The 23965-nt window shown below is 38.9% G+C and overlaps 3 protein-coding genes across 9 annotated transcripts; 2 read left to right on the top strand and 1 right to left on the bottom strand.

Moving 5' to 3' along the window:
- The first annotated feature begins 27 nt into the window (after positions 1–27).
- On the top strand, positions 28–9232 carry spn-A (RAD51 recombinase homolog spn-A). Of its 3 annotated transcripts, XM_022080496.2 has the most exons (9): positions 38–280; positions 1008–1097; positions 1417–1554; positions 2808–3017; positions 4111–4319; positions 4396–4525; positions 5212–5333; positions 6637–6778; positions 6884–9232. In XM_022080496.2, the coding sequence occupies exons 2-8, from the start codon at positions 1014–1016 to the stop codon at positions 6758–6760; spliced, it is 1017 nt and encodes a 338-aa protein (XP_021936188.1). In that variant the 5' UTR covers positions 38–280; positions 1008–1013; the 3' UTR covers positions 6761–6778; positions 6884–9232. The 3 variants fall into 3 exon arrangements, with proteins under 3 accessions (XP_021936187.1, XP_021936188.1, XP_021936186.1); XM_022080495.2 differs by having other exon boundaries at positions 28–111; positions 6637–9232; XM_022080494.2 differs by having other exon boundaries at positions 39–280; positions 6637–9232.
- LOC110837878 (uncharacterized) lies at positions 7186–8836 on the bottom strand. Its single transcript, XM_022080489.2, has one exon. It carries the CDS (start codon positions 8834–8836, stop codon positions 7571–7573), a length of 1266 nt encoding a protein of 421 aa, XP_021936181.2. The 3' UTR covers positions 7186–7570.
- A 70-nt stretch (positions 9233–9302) lies between the features above and the next one.
- Positions 9303–23705, top strand: DppIII (dipeptidyl peptidase 3). 5 transcript variants are annotated; one of them, XM_087357984.1, is made up of 15 exons: positions 9343–9720; positions 10102–10245; positions 11999–12158; positions 12238–12357; positions 13969–14196; positions 15569–15706; positions 16186–16329; positions 17232–17362; positions 18883–19136; positions 19857–20119; positions 20261–20385; positions 21419–21542; positions 22252–22422; positions 22741–22906; positions 23456–23705. In XM_087357984.1, the coding sequence occupies exons 3-15, from the start codon at positions 12003–12005 to the stop codon at positions 23587–23589; spliced, it is 2154 nt and encodes a 717-aa protein (XP_087214110.1). In that variant the 5' UTR covers positions 9343–9720; positions 10102–10245; positions 11999–12002; the 3' UTR covers positions 23590–23705. The 5 variants fall into 5 exon arrangements, with proteins under 5 accessions (XP_087214111.1, XP_087214110.1, XP_087214109.1 ...); XM_087357983.1 differs by having other exon boundaries at positions 9343–9977; XM_087357985.1 differs by lacking the exons at positions 9343–9720; positions 10102–10245 and adding an exon at positions 9303–9323.
- The last annotated feature ends 260 nt before the right edge of the window (positions 23706–23965 follow it).

Here is a 23965-nt window from a genome sequence, read left to right as displayed (position 1 = left end):
CACCGGACTGACGTCATTGAGCTTTTACTATGTTCTCTGTATAGTATGTAACCTCAGAGAGAGGCCTGTTATATATGAAAGTGGCCGAATTTGGCGCAACTGAAATGAATAGTAGGAAAATGATTTTACTTATTCTTATCCTTTTATTTAAGACAGCTATTTCACTTTATTAGTGACACGAGCGGGAAAGGCAACACTTGTTGATAAGGAAAGCGGGAGTACTTGTTAATAACTTTAAAGTCGTAGTGGAAGAATACACAAGTCAGAACTTTAGGACAAGGCAAGTTATGGCGTAATTGGTATTCTGTTGCAGTTAAAAATCTGCTGGGTTGCTTACCATTATGATTAATAACCCTGTGTGTATATATAATATTTATGACCATTGTTGTGAGTAGTGAATCACACTAATAGAAAAGCATTAGTAGGATTTGAGGTTTTTAAGGCAGTGAGTCCGGAGATGGCTGTCTTCTGGGTTGTGGTGCCATGTACTTAGATAATTTACAAACGTTTCAGAGGGCCTTGTTGCCTCCATGGTCAAGGCTTTCAGACTCAATGCTACAACCCAGAAGACAGCCATCTTCAAAAATATGTTTGTTGCTGTTCTAAATTGTAGTCATTTCACTTCTTCACCCTTACACCAGATAAGTATATCCACGAACTTGCTTCGTAAGCAAGTGGTGTGTGGTTTATCCTTTGTTTGTCATATCCTGAATATTCACTGTCCATTTTTTATACTCCGGAAACTATTAGTAAAAAAGTGAACTGGAAATCTTGTCTGCTCACAAAACAATTTACTTCAATTGAGCATTGTTTAATTTCGTGAATATTTATGTAAATAGCAATAAGAACTGTATGTTTATATTTGTATTGTGTTTGTACTAAGCATAGTATTAGTATTATGATATGGTCCACACCTTGGGCATGTACTGTGAAGGATCTTTGGATGTGAATAAATTATGTTCTATTCCAGTTGCTCTGTGCACCATAATTTTGTTTCTGTTTTTCAGGTAAACATGGCTTTGGCTGAAGCAGCAACTTTATCACAGAAACAAGATGATGTGGATGAATTTGGACCACAGTTGATTAGTAAACTTCAGGTAAGTTCACATTAAATTTATTCTTGAAGACACTACTTATTTGCAAGTTATATTTGTATTTAAGCATCTTATCATGCGTGGAGGAGTGGAAGCAGAGCGTCACATACTTTCAGCCGCAGCACCGAACAGGTAGATGCTCAGTTTCATGTTCTGGCTACCTTAACCCTGGCAAACAAGCTGCCTGTTTACAGTGGACAGGAGGCTGGGTTAAGTCCTGAGTACTGTGTGTCAATGTAGTGAAACCAATACCGGATGAAACTTGACCAGTATTTTGTGCATCTTTTGTCAGTGTCAAATTAGAGCAATACTTATGTTGCAGTCCCAGGGAATCAGTGCTGCTGACATAAAGAAGCTGGAGGAGGCCGGCTACCATACAGTTGAGGCAGTCGCTTTTGCACCCAAGAAATATCTGATAGCAATCAAAGGGATAAGCGAAGCAAAAGCAGATAAGTTGCTAGTATGTGTTGCATGGAGACTGGATTCTCCTTTGCCCAAGAATTACTGAAGAAAAATATATGGTAGAAGCTTGATATACTGCAGATTTCACAAGACAACTTCAGTGCCTGCATTATAAGTAAAATTGAAGTTTATTTAATTTTGGGGACCCTATTTTTCATCTTTTAGGTAGGGTATATGCTTATTGTCTGTAAAGTACTTACATTTTATGCCTCTTCACTGAAAGAGTGTGTTTTGTTGAAGCTGATGACAGTGCTTTTCAGTACATATTGCTGGTCACATGCAATGAATGGTGGTGTTCACTATGAGTCTGACATTCCAATCATATCGCTGCAGTAATTTTCTCGGTCACTTTAATCATCGTTGGTGCAGGAATCATGACTACCCTCCACAATCATTGACTTCATGCACATTATGTGTATTCCTGGTGATCAAAAAATTTGTAGTTTTTTTGTTCATTAAGATACTGTACAACTGGAGTTTTTGTATCTGCCTGACTCCAGGCCACTAGGTCATTTGTTCCCAGAGTACTCCTGAGTGCATTAGAATAGGGGTTCCAAAGGTCCTGCATTCATAGGGTCAGTTCTGATGTGTAGACTTTGTCCTGGGGTTGTTTTTATTTTTGCCCCAGTTCTCATGCTTTCTTCTCCTTTATTAAAATGTTTTGTATGCTCGCACATTTATTTGAATTACAGCTTATGCTGTTGTATTTTTGACCAAGTGCATGGAGTATCATACTGTTTCCTTCTTTATTTATTGCCAGTAGGTAAGATTACATCTCACAATCATTCAGACAAATTTTTATTTATTTATTTTACTTTATTAATGGTCAAACAAATAGAGTTTAAGCCACATAAGTATATCATTGTTTTAGATAATTGCCATTTGTGACACAGTCTAATTTCCTCTGTTCTGATCATTGAACCACAGCTGATATATTCTGGCTTGCGTTAAACTGTTCCTCAGAAATAATCTCATTCCACTCCTTCGTCTTTCATCAGTACTAAGCGTGGCAGAGGAATATTTTAAGCCTTCCCTCAAATAGGGCAGTATGGAAGCAGTTTCAGCAGACAGATTGGAAAATATAATTTTGATATGACAGTTAGTTGGCTATATAACAACGTTGTATAAACTGCTTCTTTGTGAGGAAAATTGATGAGTGGTAATTCATGAATTTTTGTTTATTGAGGATGGTTGTATGGTGCACTTAATCACTAATGATCCAAATACAGTTTTGTCTGTTGTAACTTCCAGGCTGAGGCTTCAAAACTAGTTCCAATGGGCTTCACAACTGCCACAGAGTTCCACCAGAAACGTTCCGAGATAATACAGCTAACGACAGGCTCCAGAGAATTGGATCGATTGCTGGGGGGAGGCATTGAAACAGGGTCCATCACAGAAATATTTGGAGAGTTCCGCACAGGAAAAACACAGCTCTGCCACACACTTGCGGTGACTTGTCAGGTGAGACAGTCCGTCAATGTACTGTTGGGGTCTGCACTGAAACTTCTCAGGCTTATTGTCCAACATAACATTACAGTTCATTGTACAAAAATAAGTACATCAACAGTAAAGCTGTCCCACTATACGCCATGTAGGCATTTTTTTTTTTGGGGGGGGGGGAGCTCCTACTCATACTTTAGTAATAGTTTTGTTGTTTATTGCATATTTAACAATATACAGAGAAGTATAATTCATCACTGCAGAGGTTTGTAGGTCAGGCAAGAACAAACTTTGGACCTGATATGCATCCAGCCTCCTTTTATTTAAGTAACTGGAGCTTACCTCTATGCCACCCACATGCCCTAAGGGTATGGCACTTAGGCAGAAGGATAATATCCCCAGCATGTTGCTTTCATTCTCATCTCATTAGACCATTTCCTTTTCTAGCTCCATGTGCAAGTTTCTTAAGATTCTGTTTTGGAGTTTTCCATCCAGTGGACGTGTTTTATGTTTTCTTATTCTTGTGGTAATATCAAAATATGTAGCTCCTCCTGTCAAGCAGTTGACATGTAGACAGAGACAGGTGTTCGCTTATCAGGTCTGTCAACTGTGGTCTTCTTTTCTGAGGTGCCTGTGATGGAATGTAAGAAGAATTTACTTTCCAAGAATTCTATCCAGGAAGTGTCCCCTTCATCAACTGCCAGGGTTTATGTTCCTAAAAATCTCATGTTTACCAAGATCAGGGTCATATGAAAAATTGGGATTTAAGGGAATCATGGCTGCAACTGACAATCAACTAAGCTTAAGTTGCCTCTAATATAATTCTAAAATTACAGTGATTATTTGGAAGCTAGAAGACTGGTTTTGAATGCTATTACAGCTCTGCCCCCAGCAACTGTGCATCTCTGAGCACACAAATTAAAACCTGTGATTACAAAAAAAAACAAATACCTTGGTTGGCAAAATGTGACACACATTGTAAAATGACAGGTACTTGAAATCTGTGGTCAGTGGTGGATTATCATACAAGGCATCATGACTCCAAAGCCTAGTTAGTTTGTGGTAGTCATGAGTTCTAGAAACATCCACTCAGCAATAACCTCACTTTCAACAGCTCCCTATAGACCAGAATGGTGGCGAGGGGAAAAGCCTCTATATTGACTCGGAAGGAACATTCCGGCCTGAGCGACTTCTTGCAGTTGCAGATCGCTACAAACTGTCAGGGAACGATGTGCTTGACAATGTGGCTTATGCAAGGGCATACAACACAGACCATCAGACACAGCTTCTTATACAGGCATCTGCTATGATGGCGGAGTCGAGGTGAGTGTCACAACTTGAAGCTGTGGTCTGAAACAGATCTTTAGCTGTGCAGTGGTAATTCTTGTTTCTGTCACAGGTATGCCCTGCTGATAGTGGACAGTGCAACGAGCCTTTACAGGACTGATTTCTCTGGGCGTGGAGAGTTGTCTGCCAGACAAATGCACTTGGCACGTTTCCTTCGCATGTTGTTGCGACTAGCAGATGAGGTGAAGAGTAAATAAATTCTTTGTGTTTCATTGTTTTAATTCCTGTGAACAACACAAACAAATGAAAGTAAGATCTGTACATGGTTTGAAGCCCATGTGTCTGATTGCCTGAGAGGATTTAATTGCAAAAGTGAGGTCCATGATGTTATTAAAGAGAAGAATTAACTCTGGAAATTCTTTGAGAACTGTTGAACATGTAGGATTATGCACCCACAACCACCCAGAAGATAAATATTATCATGTAGCTTACTTTCAAAACTCGACAGATTAAGACACAAAACATTTTCCTATTGTTTTGACTTGCTGGCCAAAGCCCATCAATTACAATTTTTTTTAAAACAACATAGAGAGGAAAACATTTGAAGCAGTAGATATGGATTGAGTATACAATGGAGAAAAATACATAAGAAATAACTTCATGACTAAAATACTTCTCCTTTCATTGTTACAGTGGTTACATCTAGGACATGTATCTCTGAGAGAGATGCATACAGAATGAGATGGGACAATAATATTACAGTGGGTCATAGGAAAATAAATTGTGAGGGTAGAGTGGATTGAACTGATAGGTTAGTGTGAAATACAGTTTGGGGCCACATGAGCTAAGTTTATGTATCCAGTAACGACCCACTTATGGTAGTGTTGATCCTTCAACTTTCTTTTGTTATTTTGATTATAATTTTCAGTTTGGAGTGGCTGTAGTGATCACAAACCAGGTTGTAGCACAAGTTGATGGTGCTGCTCTGTTTGCTGCAGACCCCAAGAAGCCTATTGGGGGTAACATTATAGCCCATGCTTCAACCACAAGGTAGGAAGTCCAGTCTTTTGTCTTCCCGTCTGCTACTTAAAAATGTAGAGATTAAAATAACAATATACAAAACTTTAATTTTAGTTGTTGTTTTGTATGGATGTGAAAACTGGTCTGCCAGACAAAACTGCATAATGAGGAGCTCCACAATTTTACTTTCCACCAAGATAATAAATGAATGTGGATGAGATGGGTGGGGCATGTAGTGCACATGGAGGAGATTAAAAATGCATCCAGCATTTTGATCACAAAGCCTGAAATAACACTCAAAACATGTAGATGGAAGGATAATATTAAATGGATTTTATGGAAGTCAGGTTTCAGGTTGTAGATTAGATTAAATGTGACTTATGGTAAGGACTGGTGGTGGGCTTTTGTGAAAACAGTAATGAACACTTGCGTTTCATAATGGGCAAGGAGCTTTCTTGACTTTGCTCTGTGGTGTTAATTATGCCATTTTTTTACCTGTGACCAATTTTCATTCCATAAATACATAAAAAAACTTACAGTGAATGAAATGTAGTAGGTCTGAAGCTCTAAATCTCACTTCTTCACAGCTAGTAATTATGAGAAATACACAATTTACTAGTATAGAAAAGAAAACAACATTTTTATAACATTGACAGTTTTCAGCTCATGACACCAAATTTTATCCCTTCAGGTAGATCTCACGAAGGTACAGAATTCCATCAATTTTTTGTCTATTCAAGTGCCCAGGGTTCAGTTTCACCATCGTCAAAATACAAAAATTTCTGGAAGTTTGATTCTTTGCATTGGATGCATCATACACAACATATATAATAGGACAGTAGTAAATAAGCATTGTCATTTCAGTACAGTTTATGGTCTCTTTGGTTAGTGACAATATATATTCATTAGACTGCCATAAGAAATAAGGAATGTAATTATTTTAGTATACCTTTTTACACAACGTCGGGCTAGTAAGTAATAAATGACTTGGAAACACCAACAACAAACAGAAATGAGGGTTATAATTAAATTATGAGAAGAATGAATTTTTTAATTCTTGTTCTTGTCTTTTAATTGTCATCTGCTTTGCAAAATACTTTAAATCAAGGGGCACTAATTTTGCCAGGTAATGTTACGAGTGAAATGCAGTTTCTGAAGAGCATCTATTACAAGTGTCTGAAAAAAACACTCAGGAACACATTTGGATGCAAGAGAGATGAATGTGCTCTACACAACTTGGTGGTTTTGAAGTTTCTAGTTATGTTACCAGGGAGTTTGTCACTCAGGGAAATGGTCTGCTATTCAGTCATTAACTCCTGAACTGTGTTTGCAGGCTGTACTTGAGGAAGGGAAGAGGTGAAACACGCATTTGTAAAATCTATGACTCGCCTTGCCTGCCAGAGTCAGAAGCCATGTTTGCCATCAACGCTGATGGAATTGGTGATGCTAAGGAGTGAACAGGAACACTGTGATATGTATGCAGTATGATACTTTGTTGACTGTAGGGCACAGTGTGGATACTGTAGAAATCGCTGATGGGGAGCAAAAAGCTGTAACTGTTGATGCCTTCTCTTTTTCAGGTATGCAACTACCTTGAGCAGCAAATAACATATCTGTATCTGGTGTCGATAGTTTTGTTGCAAAGTGAAAGTCAGACCAGATGACTGTTGAGGCCTAATTATGAATATTTCAGTTCTTGTAAATAAAAGTAATGCTGTGATGAAGATGGCTACCTTCTGGATTGTTGCACCATATAATGTGGTAGAAGTTTACTGACATTTCAGACATCCTTGCTGCCTACATCATCAGGGCGATGAGTGATGAGTGCTACAACCCAGAAGACAGCCATCTTCAGACTCACCACTATGGAAACCTCAAATCCTACTTTGAATTGACAGTTCCACTTTTATTAGATATTATCCACTGCTCATCAAGGTCCCTATATGAACATGTGTTACTTGACTACATTATAAAGATTAAATTTAATCAAATGAAAAGTGTTGATTGTTTGGCCTTTGTGTCCACATAAAAGGGCACAGTTTGTTGCTTTGGTATGAAGACAGTGAGAACAAAAGGTAGACATATGCATAAAACTAACAAGCGACATAACAGAATTTTATCAAATGTCAGGAATACTGCAGAGACATTTCTTTCTGCCTGTTTTTCTTCTTCCTTACAAGGTATAGGCCCATAACACCCATTCAGAGGTTACACTAAGTGTTCAAACCATCTCATTCATGATCTTTCTGGAGAATGGTGAGTGACCCTCACATTCCGTCTGATGAGATGTGGCAGTGCTTCTTGCCACGAATGTGGCTCAGCACGTTGATCGTAGTTTTGGGAACAATAACACTGCATGCACTGCAATGCAGAGTGGTGGCTCCACTGTCCACAAAGTGCTTCATATGATTTCTCCACCCTTCAGGAATCTTTGACCAGAACTTGTCTTCTTGCAATGGCACAGACTGCTCTGATGATCCATATGCATCCTCGCTGTGATCCATTTGCAAAGCTGCCATTTTTCGTTGGTGTGTGGTTCCTACCACATGTTGCTGCACACATTTTTGACTATGCATGTTCATATTGCAGAGGCAGCAATGGTACTTTCCAGCAGTCTGGGAAATATATTTGCAATTTATTTCTGTGGGCATGCTAGTTTTCTGAATTGCTGTCATTTTCTGAAGTTGTCCTTTGGACTTTCTAATTTTCAGAAGTTCTTCTGTACACTTGCCAATTTTCGGAATATCTGTTTCCTGAAGTTGGTCTATGTGCTTATCAGTTTTCTGAATTGCTGTCTGTGACCCTTTCATTTTCTGAAGTTGTTTTGTACACTTGCCAATTTTTGAAATATCTTCCCATCTCCAAACTGTATCCCAAAGTTGTCCTGTGGACTTTCTAATTTTCAGAATTTCTGCCACTTTATTTTGAGGTGTACACTTTCCAATTTTCGGAATATCTGTTTCCTGAAGTTGGTCTATGTGCTTATCAGTTTTCTGAATTGCTGTCTGTGACCCTTTCATTTTCTGTCCTGTGGACTTTCTAATTTTTAGAATTGATGCTTGTGCCTTATTTATTTGCTGAAGTTCTGCAGGTTTTTGAATCACTCCCCGTACCCCTCGCATTTTCTGGACTTCAACTGCTTTCTGATGTATGTCATCTTGATAATGTAAATCCATTGACAGTTTGTGATCTGAATTGTATATGGTTATAGGACTTTTGCACAGTCCACACACATATTCCACATCTTTCACAGCCCTCATGCTTGGTACAGGTGACTCAAATTCTTTATCCTTTGTAGCTGCTACATTCCTTCCTGCTTGTTGCCATGGATCTGAATTTGTTGGTCCATGGTTAGCACGTAATTTTGGAATAAGTAATTCATTAAGCTTATTATACAGATAGTCCAATCGCTGAAGTACACGCTGGGATGAGATGTCTTTTAACATAAAACCATTCAATAAGTTTACCACTGCATCTACATGTTCCAATAGCAAAGTCTCGCACTTCTTCATCTGAGACATTCTGTAGGGCATTTTTCACATCCACCTTTTTTTTAATCCTGTGAATCATAAAACCCATGTGTATAAAATGAGTCACCTTTAAAACCTACTATACATTATCTCACAAGTGCACTAATTTAAGATTTGAGTTTTTAACAGCAAGTTGTGTGCTCTGGATCTGAATGTCAGAATCAATTACTTGGATAGGGAAAAGTAAATTAGGATGATGATGCTGACATTTTTAAAGGTGTTTACATGGCTTATGTAAGCCCTGGTACTAAAGATTATGCATCAACAGGCTTTATGTAAATAAATGTAACAACTATATTTGTTATTGTATTTGTATTATGTATGTTCCACATACCTGACATGTACTATGAAGAATCTATGGTATGTAAATAAATTCTGTTCACTTCCCTCTCTAGCATACTACCATTTATCTACTTTTTCGTCTGTGATCTATTTTATAGCAACTTGTTGTGTGGCAGTGATATATTATCATCTGTGGTCGTACACACAGGTAACGTACATTAAATCTTAATAGTTTTATCAAAGTTGTGAGGACGAAAGTTTGGAATGAGCCTGCATGTTTAACTTTGTGAATGTAGAATCTTGCATAGTAATATTAAGTAGAAATTGATTTCAATAATTTTTTTGGGTTGAATATATGTTCCTTTTGAATCAAGGATTTTTTGAAGTCGTATTTGTTGGTATTACCTGTGTTCGTTGCAAATGGAGAACGCTCACGAGGTGTTTTGAAGTGTGGAATGGTTTTCGAGTTTGGAGAATGTATACTCCCGGCTTTAAGGGTGATCGTTAAGGCAGTGTAAATAATCTAATTCTTGCCGATAACGTGTAGTGTGTTTCGGTCGTTGTCTGGGATGTCTCAATTTCCATACACATCATGTTTCAGGCTTGTACGTTATTCAACATTCTGATTAAAATGCTAAGCCATTCCATTTTAGATATTTACGATTAGGAATAAAAGAATGTGCACCTTTGGCCATAGTTCGCAAATTTTGACTAGGTACATTACTTATGTGCACTCTGCCCGTGGAAAGCTTGGAATTTGGAATCTGACGTTTTAAATAAAACGCCCGATTGCAAGAAATTTCAGTCAGGTGTAGCTTATTTCAAAGGCTCGTTGAAGAAGTGTTCTTTTATATTATTAAAGGTGATGATCGTGTTTTGAAAGCTTTTGATATATTGGTTGTGTATTGTAATTATATATGACTTTGATGTCAGCTACGCTGCGATTTTACACTCCCTACTTTGGCAGTCACTGTGTCAATTTCCAGTTTTCACAAAGTAGGAGGCTTCATGAGCTCATATTTTCATGCCATAAGCACCGGTATCTCACGAACTTTGACGAACCATTGCCTTTTGGTGAAGAAGAGAACATTGCCAATTATTTTTTCCAAAGTGTGAGCAAGTATAAGACGGTAAGTTCTAATATGTGAAGGTAATTATTGATTATGTAATTAATATCTGTTCATAAGTTCATTTCCAATATTTTTATTGCAGCAGGTGGTTTAATGACAATATGAATATCTAGTATTAATAATTTTAAATAATAAATATACATTATTATGTATTTGCATGGCATGCACATATATTAAACCTGTAGTGAACTTTGGGTTTCATGCAAGATGATCAACTTCTTCACCAACTGAGTGACCAGCTCTTGAGAAAGACGGATCTACCAAGTTATTTAATGCTAATTTTCATTATACTTGAATCTCTGTAGAAATAACCACTCAGTCCATTATCACCACATTGTGATGCATTCTTGAGTTGTACTACCTATAAGCAGAGTAGAGTAGAGTTTATTTACATTCCATAGATCCTTCTTAGGACCAAACCAAAGGATGTAGAACATGTCATTTCATACAATATACATGCACTTCAGAACTTTTGACACAAGTACAAGAACGTATTTTACATATAAATGTACGTAAACATCAGATTCTGCAATGAAAGAATGAAAAATAATTTTACAAATTAATGTACATAAACCTCAGAATTTTAAATAGAAATACAAAACTTAGTTTACATATAGAGTTGCTCCTCCATCTTTGTTGGTGGGCAATCCTTTGAATTCCATATATCCTTCATAGGCCAAAGTCAAGGATATAGAACATGTCATAATTCAGTCAGAATACTTGTTCCTAATGTAATTCTAAATTCATATTTGTGATAGTTATTTATAGTTTAGTATAGTATTACAGCAAAAATAATTATACAAAGAAGAATCACCATTATTGCATTCAAGTATTTATAATAGTTACTAATTTTTAGTTAAGGTAAAATCTTATACAGAGTAGTAGGAGTACAATAACAGGTACTCATTTATTGTTGGCTTAAAGTTTCTTATATCATTATTTAGACTTTTGATAGCAGATGAATTATTGTTGAATAACTCCTTTTTGATATTTATTGAGGCTAGTATTTGGCACATGAAGGTTATATCTGCTACTTATACATATATTGTGGATATCAGAGTGTTTGAATTTTTTTATTATTGCAAGTTTAATGGAATAACCCTGAAAATGAATGGGTTGATTCACATGACTGAAGTGATATTTCAAAGAATGAGGATTAGTTCTTGGAGTACAGTGTTACTAGTAACACAAACCATTCTAGCTTCACTAACAACAGTTGATCACCTTACTTTAATATGTAAGGTGAGTGTATTGAGTTGCATTTGGATTGCAGTTGTGGAAAGGTGCAGTAAGTGTAGTAGACACTGTGTCAACTCAAAAATTCTTACATGTTGATGTTAAAGGATGTGCTACAGCACTAATAAAATGTGGAAGTACTAGTACCTCATCATGCAGAACTCACATGCCTCTCCTGGTTGTGAGTTGTACATACTACAAGACAGTGGGCAGTCATTAACGAAAAAGTTAAACTAACTCAAGCCAGTAAGTCTTGGTGGTTGCACAAAAGGACCCTGTACAGTTCTTTAGGATATCAAGTACATTTGATGGCAGTGCTCTTTGGCCACATACGCCCCATAGCTTTTCTTTTTTAAGCATACAGTAGACTGTCTACTTTCTGGCATGCAATTTTGGGACACTGTCTCTTCCAGACAAGTGTGTGTCAGATTTGTGAGATATTAGTTCCAGTTTGTTTTTCTCGTAATTTCGGAATGGCAACTCTGTAAATTATTAAGTGTGTTCTAATTGTTTTCAGCACTATGAGTGATTCAGAACACTTCGTTCTCCCAAATGATCAGCCCGTTGTGGAACTGGACTGTGTAGAAGCATTCAAAGGCCTGACTGCCAAAGAGAAGTTGTATGCACATTACTTGAGTCAGGCTTCGTGGAATGGTGGCCTTATTGTTCTTGTTCAGGTGGGTGTCACAGTATGAAAAGTAGTATGTCAGCTTGACTTGCAGGTGGCCACCAGTTAACAAATTCTTTATGTTTCAGACCTCTCCAGAATCTCCACTTGTGTTTGTGTTGCTGCGCAAACTCTTTTCTGCACAGCCCATTTCTGAGCTGAAGAAGTCTTTACTTCAGGACCAGGTAGTTACAGTTGATGAGTTTCAGGTAAGTGATGATATGCTGGAACCTGGTGATTTTTTTTTTCTGTTATACTAAGTGTGGTGAGGATCCTCCTTAAATGATGCATATTCACTGCCTGGCATTGACGACTGGTTAATGTGGCTGACTTCTTCAGTGGTACCAAGAATATGAGTTTTGAGTCTTTACAGGCAAAATAAGTTAAAAGCATAATTCACAATGTGTCAACCCATGTGCATTGATATTTTCTTCATGTTTTATGAAGTACGGTATTATTTTAGAGCTTGGGTAGCTCAGTCACTATAGCGACTGACTGTAGACTGGACTTGTTTGGTCCCCGGCAGGGGCAGAGGATTTTTCCTATATCCTCTGCGTCCAGACCGGCTCTGGGTCCCACCCGGCCTCCTGTCCAATGGGTTCCAGGGTCCTTTCCTGGGGGTAAAGTGCAGCCAGGGCGTGACACTGACCACTCACCCCTGCCTAGTGCCGAGGTTAAGAAGGAGCAGGAGCTATGCTTTATTTTCTTCTTTTTTATGGTGATTGCAGTTTGCCCATTTTCCATCTATCGAGTCTTTTAAGAGGTTTTTAACATTAATTATACTTGTAAAGTTTTTTTACGAAAGACTCTCGGGCAACAAGTAAAAGTTTTTCTCCTGTGTTGTCATGTGCGTTTGACCTTGGGCCATATTAGCCATCTGGAGTTTGGCTCATGATTGCAGTCAAATGGAGTACTGCCTTATTTTGTGCCTTCGCCATTTTATCAGCTACACTTTTATGATCAATACTTCGGTATTTATAAACTAGGCTAAGTGGGCTGAGCGTCATCCCCTTCACCAGTTGTTTGCTGTCTAGGAGGACATCTTGTGACTTGAGCCAGTCCAAAATGCTGTTTTTGGCCCCATGGTGTTTTATGTTATATAAGACTCGAGGCTTTCGTGGTGACTAAATGTAATAAAATCTTCGTGGGCAACAATTCACGTCAAAATGAACTGTGAATCCACTTTTACGCTGCTTGTTGCCCAAGAAGATTGTATTGTTTTAGGTAACTTTTCTACTTTTACAGTGTGATAAGGCACATTGTCCATTATTGTAATAACATTGAACGAGGGGTAGGTAGTATTTCATTATGTGATGTTCCCCTGTCATTTATTCTTGATACTCTTTAGTTGAATGAGACTTAAGACACCCTTTCACTGCCAGTGTGCGCTATAATTTGTAGATGTTTGTGTCTGATTAGAGGAGTGATGTTTTTGGCTCATTCTTATAATAGTGACCGATTTCAATAAAGCTGTCAACTGTGAGCAGAGGATGGTTATCATAGAGATTGACGAAGCATGAGGAAAGGGACATCCTTCAATAGATCAAAACTTACTTGTGGACGTCATCCTGTTGTCATGGCTTCGGGTGCTCAAGTTTCTCTCGTTGGATGCCATGTTGGGACTGGATAGCTATTCAGCTACTGGGTTAGTTAGATAAGTGGTCCCAGCTGTACTGTGGAGCTGATGATATAACACATGATTGTGCAAGGAAGTTTGGGTGGTTGTTTACTGTTTGTAAGATTTTTTTCCTAAGTGCTGCTTGATTTGTGTTGTGCTCTACATTGTTATGAAAATCATATTGTGCCTTCATCTGCTGCAGGCCCTCCTGGTGTACACATCAGGAATCTTCACCAATTCTGGCAACTACAAGCATTTTGGTGACACCAAGTTTGTCCCAAATCTACCATCTTCCAAGTTTGAGGCTGTCATCAAGTGCAGTAAGGCATACCACAGAGAGCCGAAGGTCATGCAGTCTTTATGGGACCAATGCAAGGAAGCCATCTATCTGTTGCAAGAGGGTGTGAAGAGTCTTGGGTTTCGTGACAAGGTGTGACAATGCCCATGAGGCTACTTACTGCCTTATTATTTTGGTGAACCACCTGGTGCTGTGGAGGCAACTGAGATGTGTATTTAATTTATGTTACCAGTTCTGTAAAGATAGGCGCATTTGAATAAGTACCATCATTAAATAACTTAAGGTCCAGTCACTCATTCAATCTCTCCACTTTTACATCCACTGCAACTGCGATAAAAAGGAAAATACATTCCTTCAATTGAAAACACTCATTAGATTATAATGAAATAACAAGTAAAATTTTGGAAGCTTGTTTGTCTTTAATATAATAGCCCACATACCTAATCACTCACTATTGATGGGAATTCTCCTGGATCATATTAAGATGTCAGTAGTGAGACTAAGATAGGAGGTCTGTTCAAAAAGTATCGGACCTCTGGTGGAAGGTTGTAGGGGACCTTCATGCGCATTCGTGAATTTTTTCCCGCCAGCACAGAGCGTCAGTCGCTGGCAGTCAGCCTGTGAGTGAGTGACTGTAGTGAACGCCTGTCGGATTTTCATTTACCGCGAATTGGGTCCCTTTCAGCGGCATTTTCAGCTTGGGGAACAGCCAAAAATCACAAGGAGCCATGTCGGGAGAGTAGGGAGCCTGACGAACCAGAGTAATGTTGTGTTTGGCCAAGAAATCCTGAATTAGATGCAAAGAATGGGCGGGTGCATTGTCATGATGTAGCTGCCAAGTTCCCACTGCAATGGCAAACCACTTCTGGATCATCTGCCAAGAACGTATATGAACAGGTCCCAGTCCGAGAAAAGGATGGAAGGATCCTGTTCATATGGACCTGTCGTCAGACAGAACACTAAATAAAAATAATATAATCATGTGAAATCTTTATAATACGAGGGGCGTATACAAATGATTTAGACTAACTTTAATTATGTGATCCTTGATGGTGGTGGCTCCCAGGTTACACTTCGGCCCGTTCCACATATTCTCCCTGGAGGTCGATGCACCGTTACCATCTCTCTGGCAATTTCCCGATAGTGACGCCTTACATGATGCTGTCAGGGAGTGGGTATGAGACACCCCCAAACAATGGTTTCGTGAGGCAATACGGAAATTGCCAGAGAGATGGCAATGGTGCATCGACCTCCAGGGAGAATATGTGGAACTGGCCGAAGTGTAACCTAGGAGCCACCACCATCAAGGATCACATAATTCAGGTTAGTCTAAATCATTTGTATACACCCCTCGTAGTTTGAATTGTACATGAAACTCTCTCTCACATTTAAAAAATAAGATTTGGTGATGAGGGAACAAGAATTTATGTTAGCTGTGAAGTATTTTGTGGATTGCATTCAGGAAACACTGCCCAGCGTATGTCACTATCAAATGATGTTGCAGGGCATAACAACATACTTTTCCAGTAACTGCACCATGGAAGATGCCAATCTGGTGGCTCAGCTGCTCAAACACAGGAACATGGAGGCCCACAACAGTCGAGTGTTCAAGACTGTGGAAAATGGGACTCCCACGTATGAGGTGAATCTCCAGTCAGCTTGTTCTGTGGTGGGAACAAATTCATCGTCACTCTAGAACTGTCATCATCACAATTCAGGCTTGTTTTAAAACCTTGTTTACAGTAGAATTAGAATCTGGTCATAGCCTGCTCTTGGGACGTTCATCAAATTCAGAATATTGTGGCATTGCTGGCGTTGTGACTGATGTACAGAGGTATTCAATTTGTGTTACTGGCTAGATGTTAAGTTGTAGACAGAAATCTGTTTTACTGACAGAGTTAATCAATAGTATAGATACCACACCTTTGGTGTTGACGAAGCATTTCAGAAACTGTTTAATGAAAGTTATAGATTTTAAAGGCTGTGTGGTTTATGTCATATGTTAATGTTTTGTGTGGTCAGTATGTTATACAAAATATTGTAAATTTAAGTTTTAGGTGGAATGTAAAAATAATTGCCAAAACATGTTGATGCTTGAAATCTTGCATTGTGTCTTTATAGATACGACTTGCATCAGTTGAGACGGGGCACGACTCAGACGTCACACAAGATGATATTGACTACATGAGATGTAAGTTCCGAATCACACGGGGGGACTACTCGAAGCTACTGGAGCGTGTCGTTCAGAATTTGGCGAAAGCAAAGGTGAGAGAGTTTCTCATCCATCTTTCTACCGAAAAGCCAAAGAAGACAGAGATAGAAATATTAGTGCACTCTATACTCGGTTTCTTGGTAGCAACACCACCTTCTTCTGGTGTGAAGATGGAATCAGTATGTTCCTAATCTAACCTAACCTCCCAAAATATTTGTATCCATCTACACAGTCTACCCAGTAGACCCATTCCGAAATCTTTACCGCTATTGAGAGCCTCAAATCTCATATAAGTGTGCCTGTAGTTTTGCGCTTGAAGGGGAGGAAGTAACAGAAGATGGGATTATAAAATAAGGTGCTTCATGATTTGTCTCCTAGCATTGTTGCTGCTTTGTACAGGTCACGGACATAATTTGTGCTGTTGATTAATCGTTATTAAGGCGATGAAGTCAAGGAGTATAAGATGACTGGAGCACATAGCGTACATAGGAGAGATGAAAAATTTAAAAAAAAATTAGTTGGCTAACTTGAAGGGAAGAAACCACTTGGGAGAGCTAGGTGTGGATGGGAATATGATATTAAAGTGGAAGTTGGCTTTGATGTGGGCTAGATTCTTCTAATCCAGGATAGGGTCCAGTGGCAAGCTTCAGTAAACATGATGAAGGTTCTGTAAGAAGTTGGAGAATCTCTTTTTAGCTTCCCAAGGACTCCTGTTCCTTGGGGTTGGTTTGTTCAAAGTTGTTTGCACCTAATTTCATGGTTTGAAACCACAAAAATCTATAAAAGTTGTGTGGCTGTTTCATGTATCCCCACATGGCCACTTGTAATGGTTATAGCATAAAGGTAAATAAATAATGAATGTTGATGGTTCCATGATTTATTTAGCAGTTTCCACAAAAATGAGTCTGAGGGGAGACCAGTATTTTTGAGGACTGCATGTAAATGTATGTTTCAGGATTATGCTGCAAATGACATAGAGAAAAGAATGTTGGAGCACTACGTTCACAGCTTCACACGTGGTACTCTGCAGGACCACAAGGATGGCTCCCGCTTGTGGGTCAAGGACAAGGGTCCTGTGGTGGAGACGTGAGTTGATTTTTTGTAAGAGTGATGCTTCAGTTACATAGCATTTCAAACAGTTCATGTACTTATGTATCCTATGACATCTGATTCCCTTTAAGTGCTTCTGCCCATGTAATGAGGCACACACTGACACATGTTATGTCATTTTATGAAAGATTACCCATGCAAAAGTTGCATATTTTTAAGAGCTATCCATATAAAATTTCAGGACCCCCATATTACTGACACCACCCAAAAAATCCTTACATATTCTGCATCATTTTTAATGGTCCTTTAATGTTCAAAGGTTTGACATTTCGTATGTGAATATGTTTCTAGAAGCTAGTGTATTTTATTGGAATTTATGTTAGAGTAGAGATTAGTGTACAGTGTATTTGTACTGAAGGTTTGGGTGTTTGAGGCAGTTGAGCGACAAATTGCGTAAAATTATATCACTTGTGGATGCAGCTCTTCATGCCAAGAAATTACATAAACCATGAAGGTACATCAGAAGGATGGAAATTCTGAAAACACAGCTCGATGTGTTTGCCATCACCATTTCTTGATCTTTTACCTCAGGATTATTCGATGGCAATATAAGAAGAGAAACTCACAAACAAAACCCCTGCACTTTCCGTGGTTTAAGAAAGCCATCAGCAGTGTATAAAATAGCAATTATTTGTTTGAACAAACTTCTATGTTTAGGTACACGTCTGCTAGTTTGTTGAAGCATTTGCAACATTGAATGTAAAATAATTTATTACAGGTGCTTGGTGACTATAAAGTTGTATTAATGATCCAGAAATTGTTATAAACATTTTTAACACATTACAAATACCTGAGCGTTCATTGTATGTTATGTTTACTGTTGGAAATACTCTGCAGAAAATTTCTGTCATTTTATAGGAGCTACTAAGGAATATCATTAAGACAGACTGAAATGTACTCAGTCGCATATGATTCTTATCTAACGGTATATCTGGGTTGTACCAGCTTGTCTTATTGAGTGTGTCTTTCTTAGGTGCACCACTGTAGCGGCTACAATATCTCTGCATTTCGTTAAAGACATTTCGCTATCGTTGCATTTCCTTTCTGAAAACCATGCTCTTTAAAATTTTCAGCACCGACTTCTGCTTCCACAGAATCCTGCAGCTTTTGTCTTTACACAGCCTGTTTTTTTGCTGTCAGGAATTATCCCCTGACTTACGTGTTATTATTAGTTATTTATCACAGCATGGTATTATTAAAATCGGTGAGCTATCTTTTGATGTTGATGTTTCTTGGTCGATGTAATGACACTTTTTAGTAGCTCAGTTTATGAATGAATGATTGGTAAATAAAAAACTGAAAACTAAGTGGGAGGAAGTGGTGATCCCATTTACTGTACTTGCTCATCATTTGACTGGGTTACTGAGGAAAACTGTGGGATACCTCAGTCAGGACAGCCAGTTTCTAGGCCAAGACTTGAATACACGACATCCCGAGCATGGATCAGGATTGCTGACTGTTTCGTGTGACTTCTCACAGCATCTTTGTGCCTGCAGGTACATAGGCTTCATCGAGACATACCGTGACCCAGCAGGCATGCGTGGTGAGTTTGAGGGTTTTGTGGCTTTTGTGAACAAGGAGATGTCTACAAAGTTTGCCATTCTGGTACAACAGGCTGAGGTGCTGTTGACAGAGCTTCCCTGGCCCAAAGGCTTTGAGAAAGACAAGTTCCTGCGCCCAGATTTTACATCGCTCGAAGTCCTGACTTTTGCTGGAAGTGGTATTCCTGCAGGCATCAACATTCCCAATTGTGAGTTCAAGAGATGAGACAGAAATTTAGTGCACCAAGTACTGGCGGTCAAATTCAGATTTCACATGCATTTTCCTGAGTTGCCAACACAGAGTTGAATGTAGTAGGGACTGAATGTGCTGATTTGAACTTGTTGTGCAACTGCTTAGTTCTTATGGCTGTCAATTCCAGGCTGAAAACAGAATAAATCTGTTAACAGTTAAATGGTATGTTAATATTATGTGTTCTTTGCGTGATGTGCGTGAAATTAACGCGTATCAGGCCGGCCGTGTCTGTATGTCTTTCCACGTGGTTCAACTCGACAACTGCTGGACAAATTTGGATGGAATTTGGTATGGATGTTATGCCATATGGGATTACTCTAAAGCCATACTTAACAATTTCCTACTATCAGTAATACCAACATGGTGCACGAATAAACTTGTGCGGTGGGATTGACACTAGCACCACTTGCAACAGGAATATACAATGATGTATGGTTATTGATTTTCAGAAAATACATATTGTCTAAGTGAGATAACTGACATAATCCTTTATTAATAATTAAGAATTTGTAAAGAATGCAAGTGTATTACACTAAGGATTACAACTTTCTAGTTATGTTTGATTCTATTTGCAAGATCCTATTAGTTTTCTTGCTTAGGTAGTTAGGTCACGTGATTCATCTACATTTCACATTTCTTCCTGGGAATGATAGTGAACTTCCATCTTTCTGTGCAGATACTGAGATCTGTCAGTATGAGGGCTTCAAAAACGTGTCATTGGGCAATGTGATACCAGCCAGCTGCAAGCAGACGGTAATGCCATTCCTATCAGAAGAGGATAAGGTCTTGCTGATGAAATACAGAGTGCAGGCATTTGAGGTACAAGTTGGCCTGCATGAACTGCTGGGCCATGGCAGTGGCAAGATGCTGTGCAAACACAAGGATGGCCAGTACAACTTTGATCATGTGACACTCGTTAACCCCTTGGATGGTGAGCTGGTGAGTGGCCTGCAGATATCAGTTTCATGGCTACCTTTTTATTATTCAAACAGGCCTCAAAATTGGTTCACACAGTTAAAGAGAGTTAAATTCATGAATGTGGGGTGTATGATGCTTTACCATTTATATTTATCTTTATAGATCAAATCGTGGTATGAAGATGGAGACACATATGACTCAAAGTTCACAACAATGGGCTCATCATATGAGGAGTGTCGAGCCGAGTGTGTGGGCTTGTTTTTAAGCTTGAACAAGGATGTTTTAAGGTGGGTTAAACTTGGTTTTTGTACTGTTATGCACAGAAATGTTTGTAACTGTAATAACTGAGAAATTTTTATGTTTTTCTGCAGCTGTTATTGTTATAATGAATTAAACTTTTTCATCATCATCATCATAATGAATGAGACTTTACCTTTTATACTAAAGATTATTTTACCAGTATCTGGTTGGAGGGGTGTATAGCTCTAATGTTCCAAGCACACATTAATGTAGCTCAATCTCCATTCTCATATCAGTTGTGCCCCCCCCCCCCATCTCTAACTCTGTACTGCTGTGCATACTGTTTAGGATCTGGGCTTTTCTCAGGCACCCTTCTGTCTTGTGGCGGAAGCATCTGGAAATGTATCGAGGGGTGGGGTAGAACACTGGAAAACTCCGTTGAACAATTGCTTGAACTGTAAAATAGCAGCTACTTGGCTGAGTACAACAGATGTACAGCAGCGAGTAAAGTGTCAAGTTCTCTGCCGGTGAAGAGGCTCTGTGTACGAGAGAGACAGAGAAAGGCGCCGGGAACTGCATGTATGCTTGCTGGACAAGAGACAGACTGAAAGATGATAAGAACAACAAAGAACAAGACTGGGAACGGACAATCTGTACTGGTACACACACTTGCGAATTTTGAATGCTCCTAACTGAAATAAAAAATATACCATATCTTTCTTTCATGCAGCTGCCATGTTGTCATTTTACATTGTAAAAAAGAACTACCATACCAAAGTTTTGTATTTTTTCAGAAACTGTAACCATACATCATTGTATGGCCCCACTGCTCGTGGCAGTAATGTTGATCCCACCTCTCGAGTTTGTTTTTCGATCATGTTGGTGTTACGTATCACAGGAAGTTGAAAAGTACAATTATAGGGTAGACCCCAATGGCATAACATCCGTACCAAATGTTATCCATGTCCTTACCATTGTATCCTTTATTTGGCCAATTTTCCATGTAGATCTTGACTAATACATCATCAAGATTTCATGTCTGCTCCAAAGTCACATTGTGTCGAGTTTGCTGTGCTGCAGGATCTTTGGCTTTGAGGGGCGTGAAGCTGAGGACGTTGCATATGTGAATTGGCTGAACCTTCTGTACCAGGGGGTTGGCAGATGCCTGGAGATGTACCAGCCTTCCACCAATACTTGGCTGCAGGTAAACTCATCAGTCGGATAATGGCGTTTCCTCTAAATACGTGGCAGAGTTCAAATATTTTGGAATTGCCCTAACAAATCAGAATTTCATTTGTGAGGAAATTTAAGAGAAGACTAAATTTGGGGAATATTTGCTACCTTGCAGTTCAGAATCTTTCTGCTGTCTGTTATCTAATAACTAAAATATTTAAATATACAAAACTATAATTTTGCATTCTGTGTGGGTGTGAAACCTGGTCTGTTGCATTAAAGGAGAACAAAAACTGAGGGTGTCTGAGAACAGAATGCATAGGAGAATATTTGAATCTAAGACGGATGAAGTGACTGGAGAAAGTTGCATGATGAGCACCATGATTTGTACTCTGCAAATACTGTTAGGGTGATCAGATCAAGAAGGATAAAATATGTGGGGAATGAGAAATGCACACAGAACTTTGCTTTTAAAACCTGAATGGAAGAACAACTTGTAAGACCCAGGCATAGATGGCAGAATGACATGAAAATCACTGTTAAGGAAAGAGTTTGAGTGTGTAGATTGTTTTCATCTCGAGCTTAGGATAGGGACTGATGGCAGAATCATCAGGATTACTGGAAAAATCTCACCATTTCATTGTGATTCAAAAAGGAGGAAGCTCTCTAACACTTGACAGGTGTTATGTGGTGAAGATGCATAGTCCACTTGACAGTGTTCCATCATATGATTGTGGCAGGCACACTCACAGGCACGCTACGTGATTCTGCGTGTGCTGTTGGAAGCAGGAGGTGATCTTGTGACAGTCACCGAAACTGTAAAGGGGAAGGACCTCTTGATGAAGGTTGACAGAAGCAAGATTGCTTCTGTGGGAAAGATGGCCATCAGCAACTTCTTACTGAAGTTACAGGTATATATAAATCTTGTTGATATCTGTGGTTCTTATTTGAGTACTCTTCCCTTAAGTGCCTACATGGTGTGTAACAGGATGGCTTTTGCATTTTGATTTATGGTGTATTTTACCATATGCAAATGTCTGCATTCTGTTAAATTGTTTTCTGGTCCTTGTCATTGTGAATGGAGGTGAAGGAAGGCTGTTCACATGCTTGCATGAAATATATATTTGTTCATAAAGGTAATTGAAGATTCTTAAGGATTGCCTAGTCCCACAGTTGATGCTCTGAGAATAATAATATTATGTTCAGGTTACAAATTTTGTCCAATAAAGGTGTACAAGTCGACTGGGGATATAGCAGCTGCACAAGCTTTGTATAACAAGTATGCAGAAGTGCCAGATGATGGATCCTACCCATGGGGCAAGTGGCGGGACATCGTGTTGGCACACAGGCAACCCCGCAAGATGTTTGTGCAGGGCAACACCATCCTTGGCCAGGGTATGAGTCAGCAACAGGAAGCTTGTTCCATTACATTAAGTGATTTGCAGCTGTCAAAGTTGCATTTTCCTGCCATAGGAAGTGCAGAATCTATGATATGTTTTTATATATAAAGTTTTCATAGAATTGAGATAGTGACGTGTGAGAGAATGAATTTTGTTTTTTGTAGCTCACTAAATGAGAGCCCATATATCTTGCCCTGAAAACAGTCTGAGAATGGGAAATGCGAGAGATATTGTGGCCAAATGAGACATGACATTTATGGGTGTATGTTAAAAGAAACTGCAGTATTATTATCAGTGGAGTACTTAGATTCACTGTCAACACAGAAATATTAAAGAAATTATGAAATGTTGTAGTAGGCTGGGATCTCTGGTTTGATTACAGCCAGATCAGTTTTCAACAATAAGGTTGAGGAAACTACATGGAGATTTTATATATATCTTTCAGAAGTAAAGTGTTTGTTGGCTTGATGTTTGTTGTATGGCCATAAAGGTGCGATGGGCTGTCTTAGGTTTACTGTCAATCTCTATGTTTGCTTTGTTCTAGGCAATGAAGTGACCCTCAAGACATATGAGGCCACACACGAGGGGCTCATTCAGTCCTGGATTGACCGTTTCCAGTTGTCCGACATTGACATTATCTTGGAGGAAATGTGGGAGAAAGACCAGAAGCATTTCTGAACCTGAGAACACCACACTGTAAGTACAGTCATATCAAAGATGTACTATGGTAAAGACAGTTCCAGATCCAGTTCATTATGTATGTGGACTTCACTAATAAATATCTTCTTACCACATATTGATGTTTTATGTAACCCATGGATTGATCAGGATGAATGTCGGTTAGACGGAAGCAATTTGTTCTGTTTTGTTTGACATACCATCTGAGTGAGCTGTTGCTTTCTGTTGGAGTCTTAACCTCCCTCATTTCCAATCCAAAATATGTTGTAGTCTCACCATTCTTCTCATTTATCTTCAGGAATTGTGAAACACTTTTCCTTACCTCCTCATTGCTTTAACTCTAAGAGGATGTGACCTCATACCAGACTCCCATGCC

Source organism: Zootermopsis nevadensis, unplaced genomic scaffold (genome assembly GCF_977971745.1).
Source record: "Zootermopsis nevadensis isolate Lab colony 2312 unplaced genomic scaffold, Znev_1.0 Znev_ptg000029l, whole genome shotgun sequence".
Taxonomy (NCBI): Eukaryota; Metazoa; Arthropoda; class Insecta; order Blattodea; family Termopsidae; genus Zootermopsis; species Zootermopsis nevadensis.
Note: the sequence above shows the minus strand (reverse complement) of the source record. Positions and strands in the feature narration are given on the sequence as shown.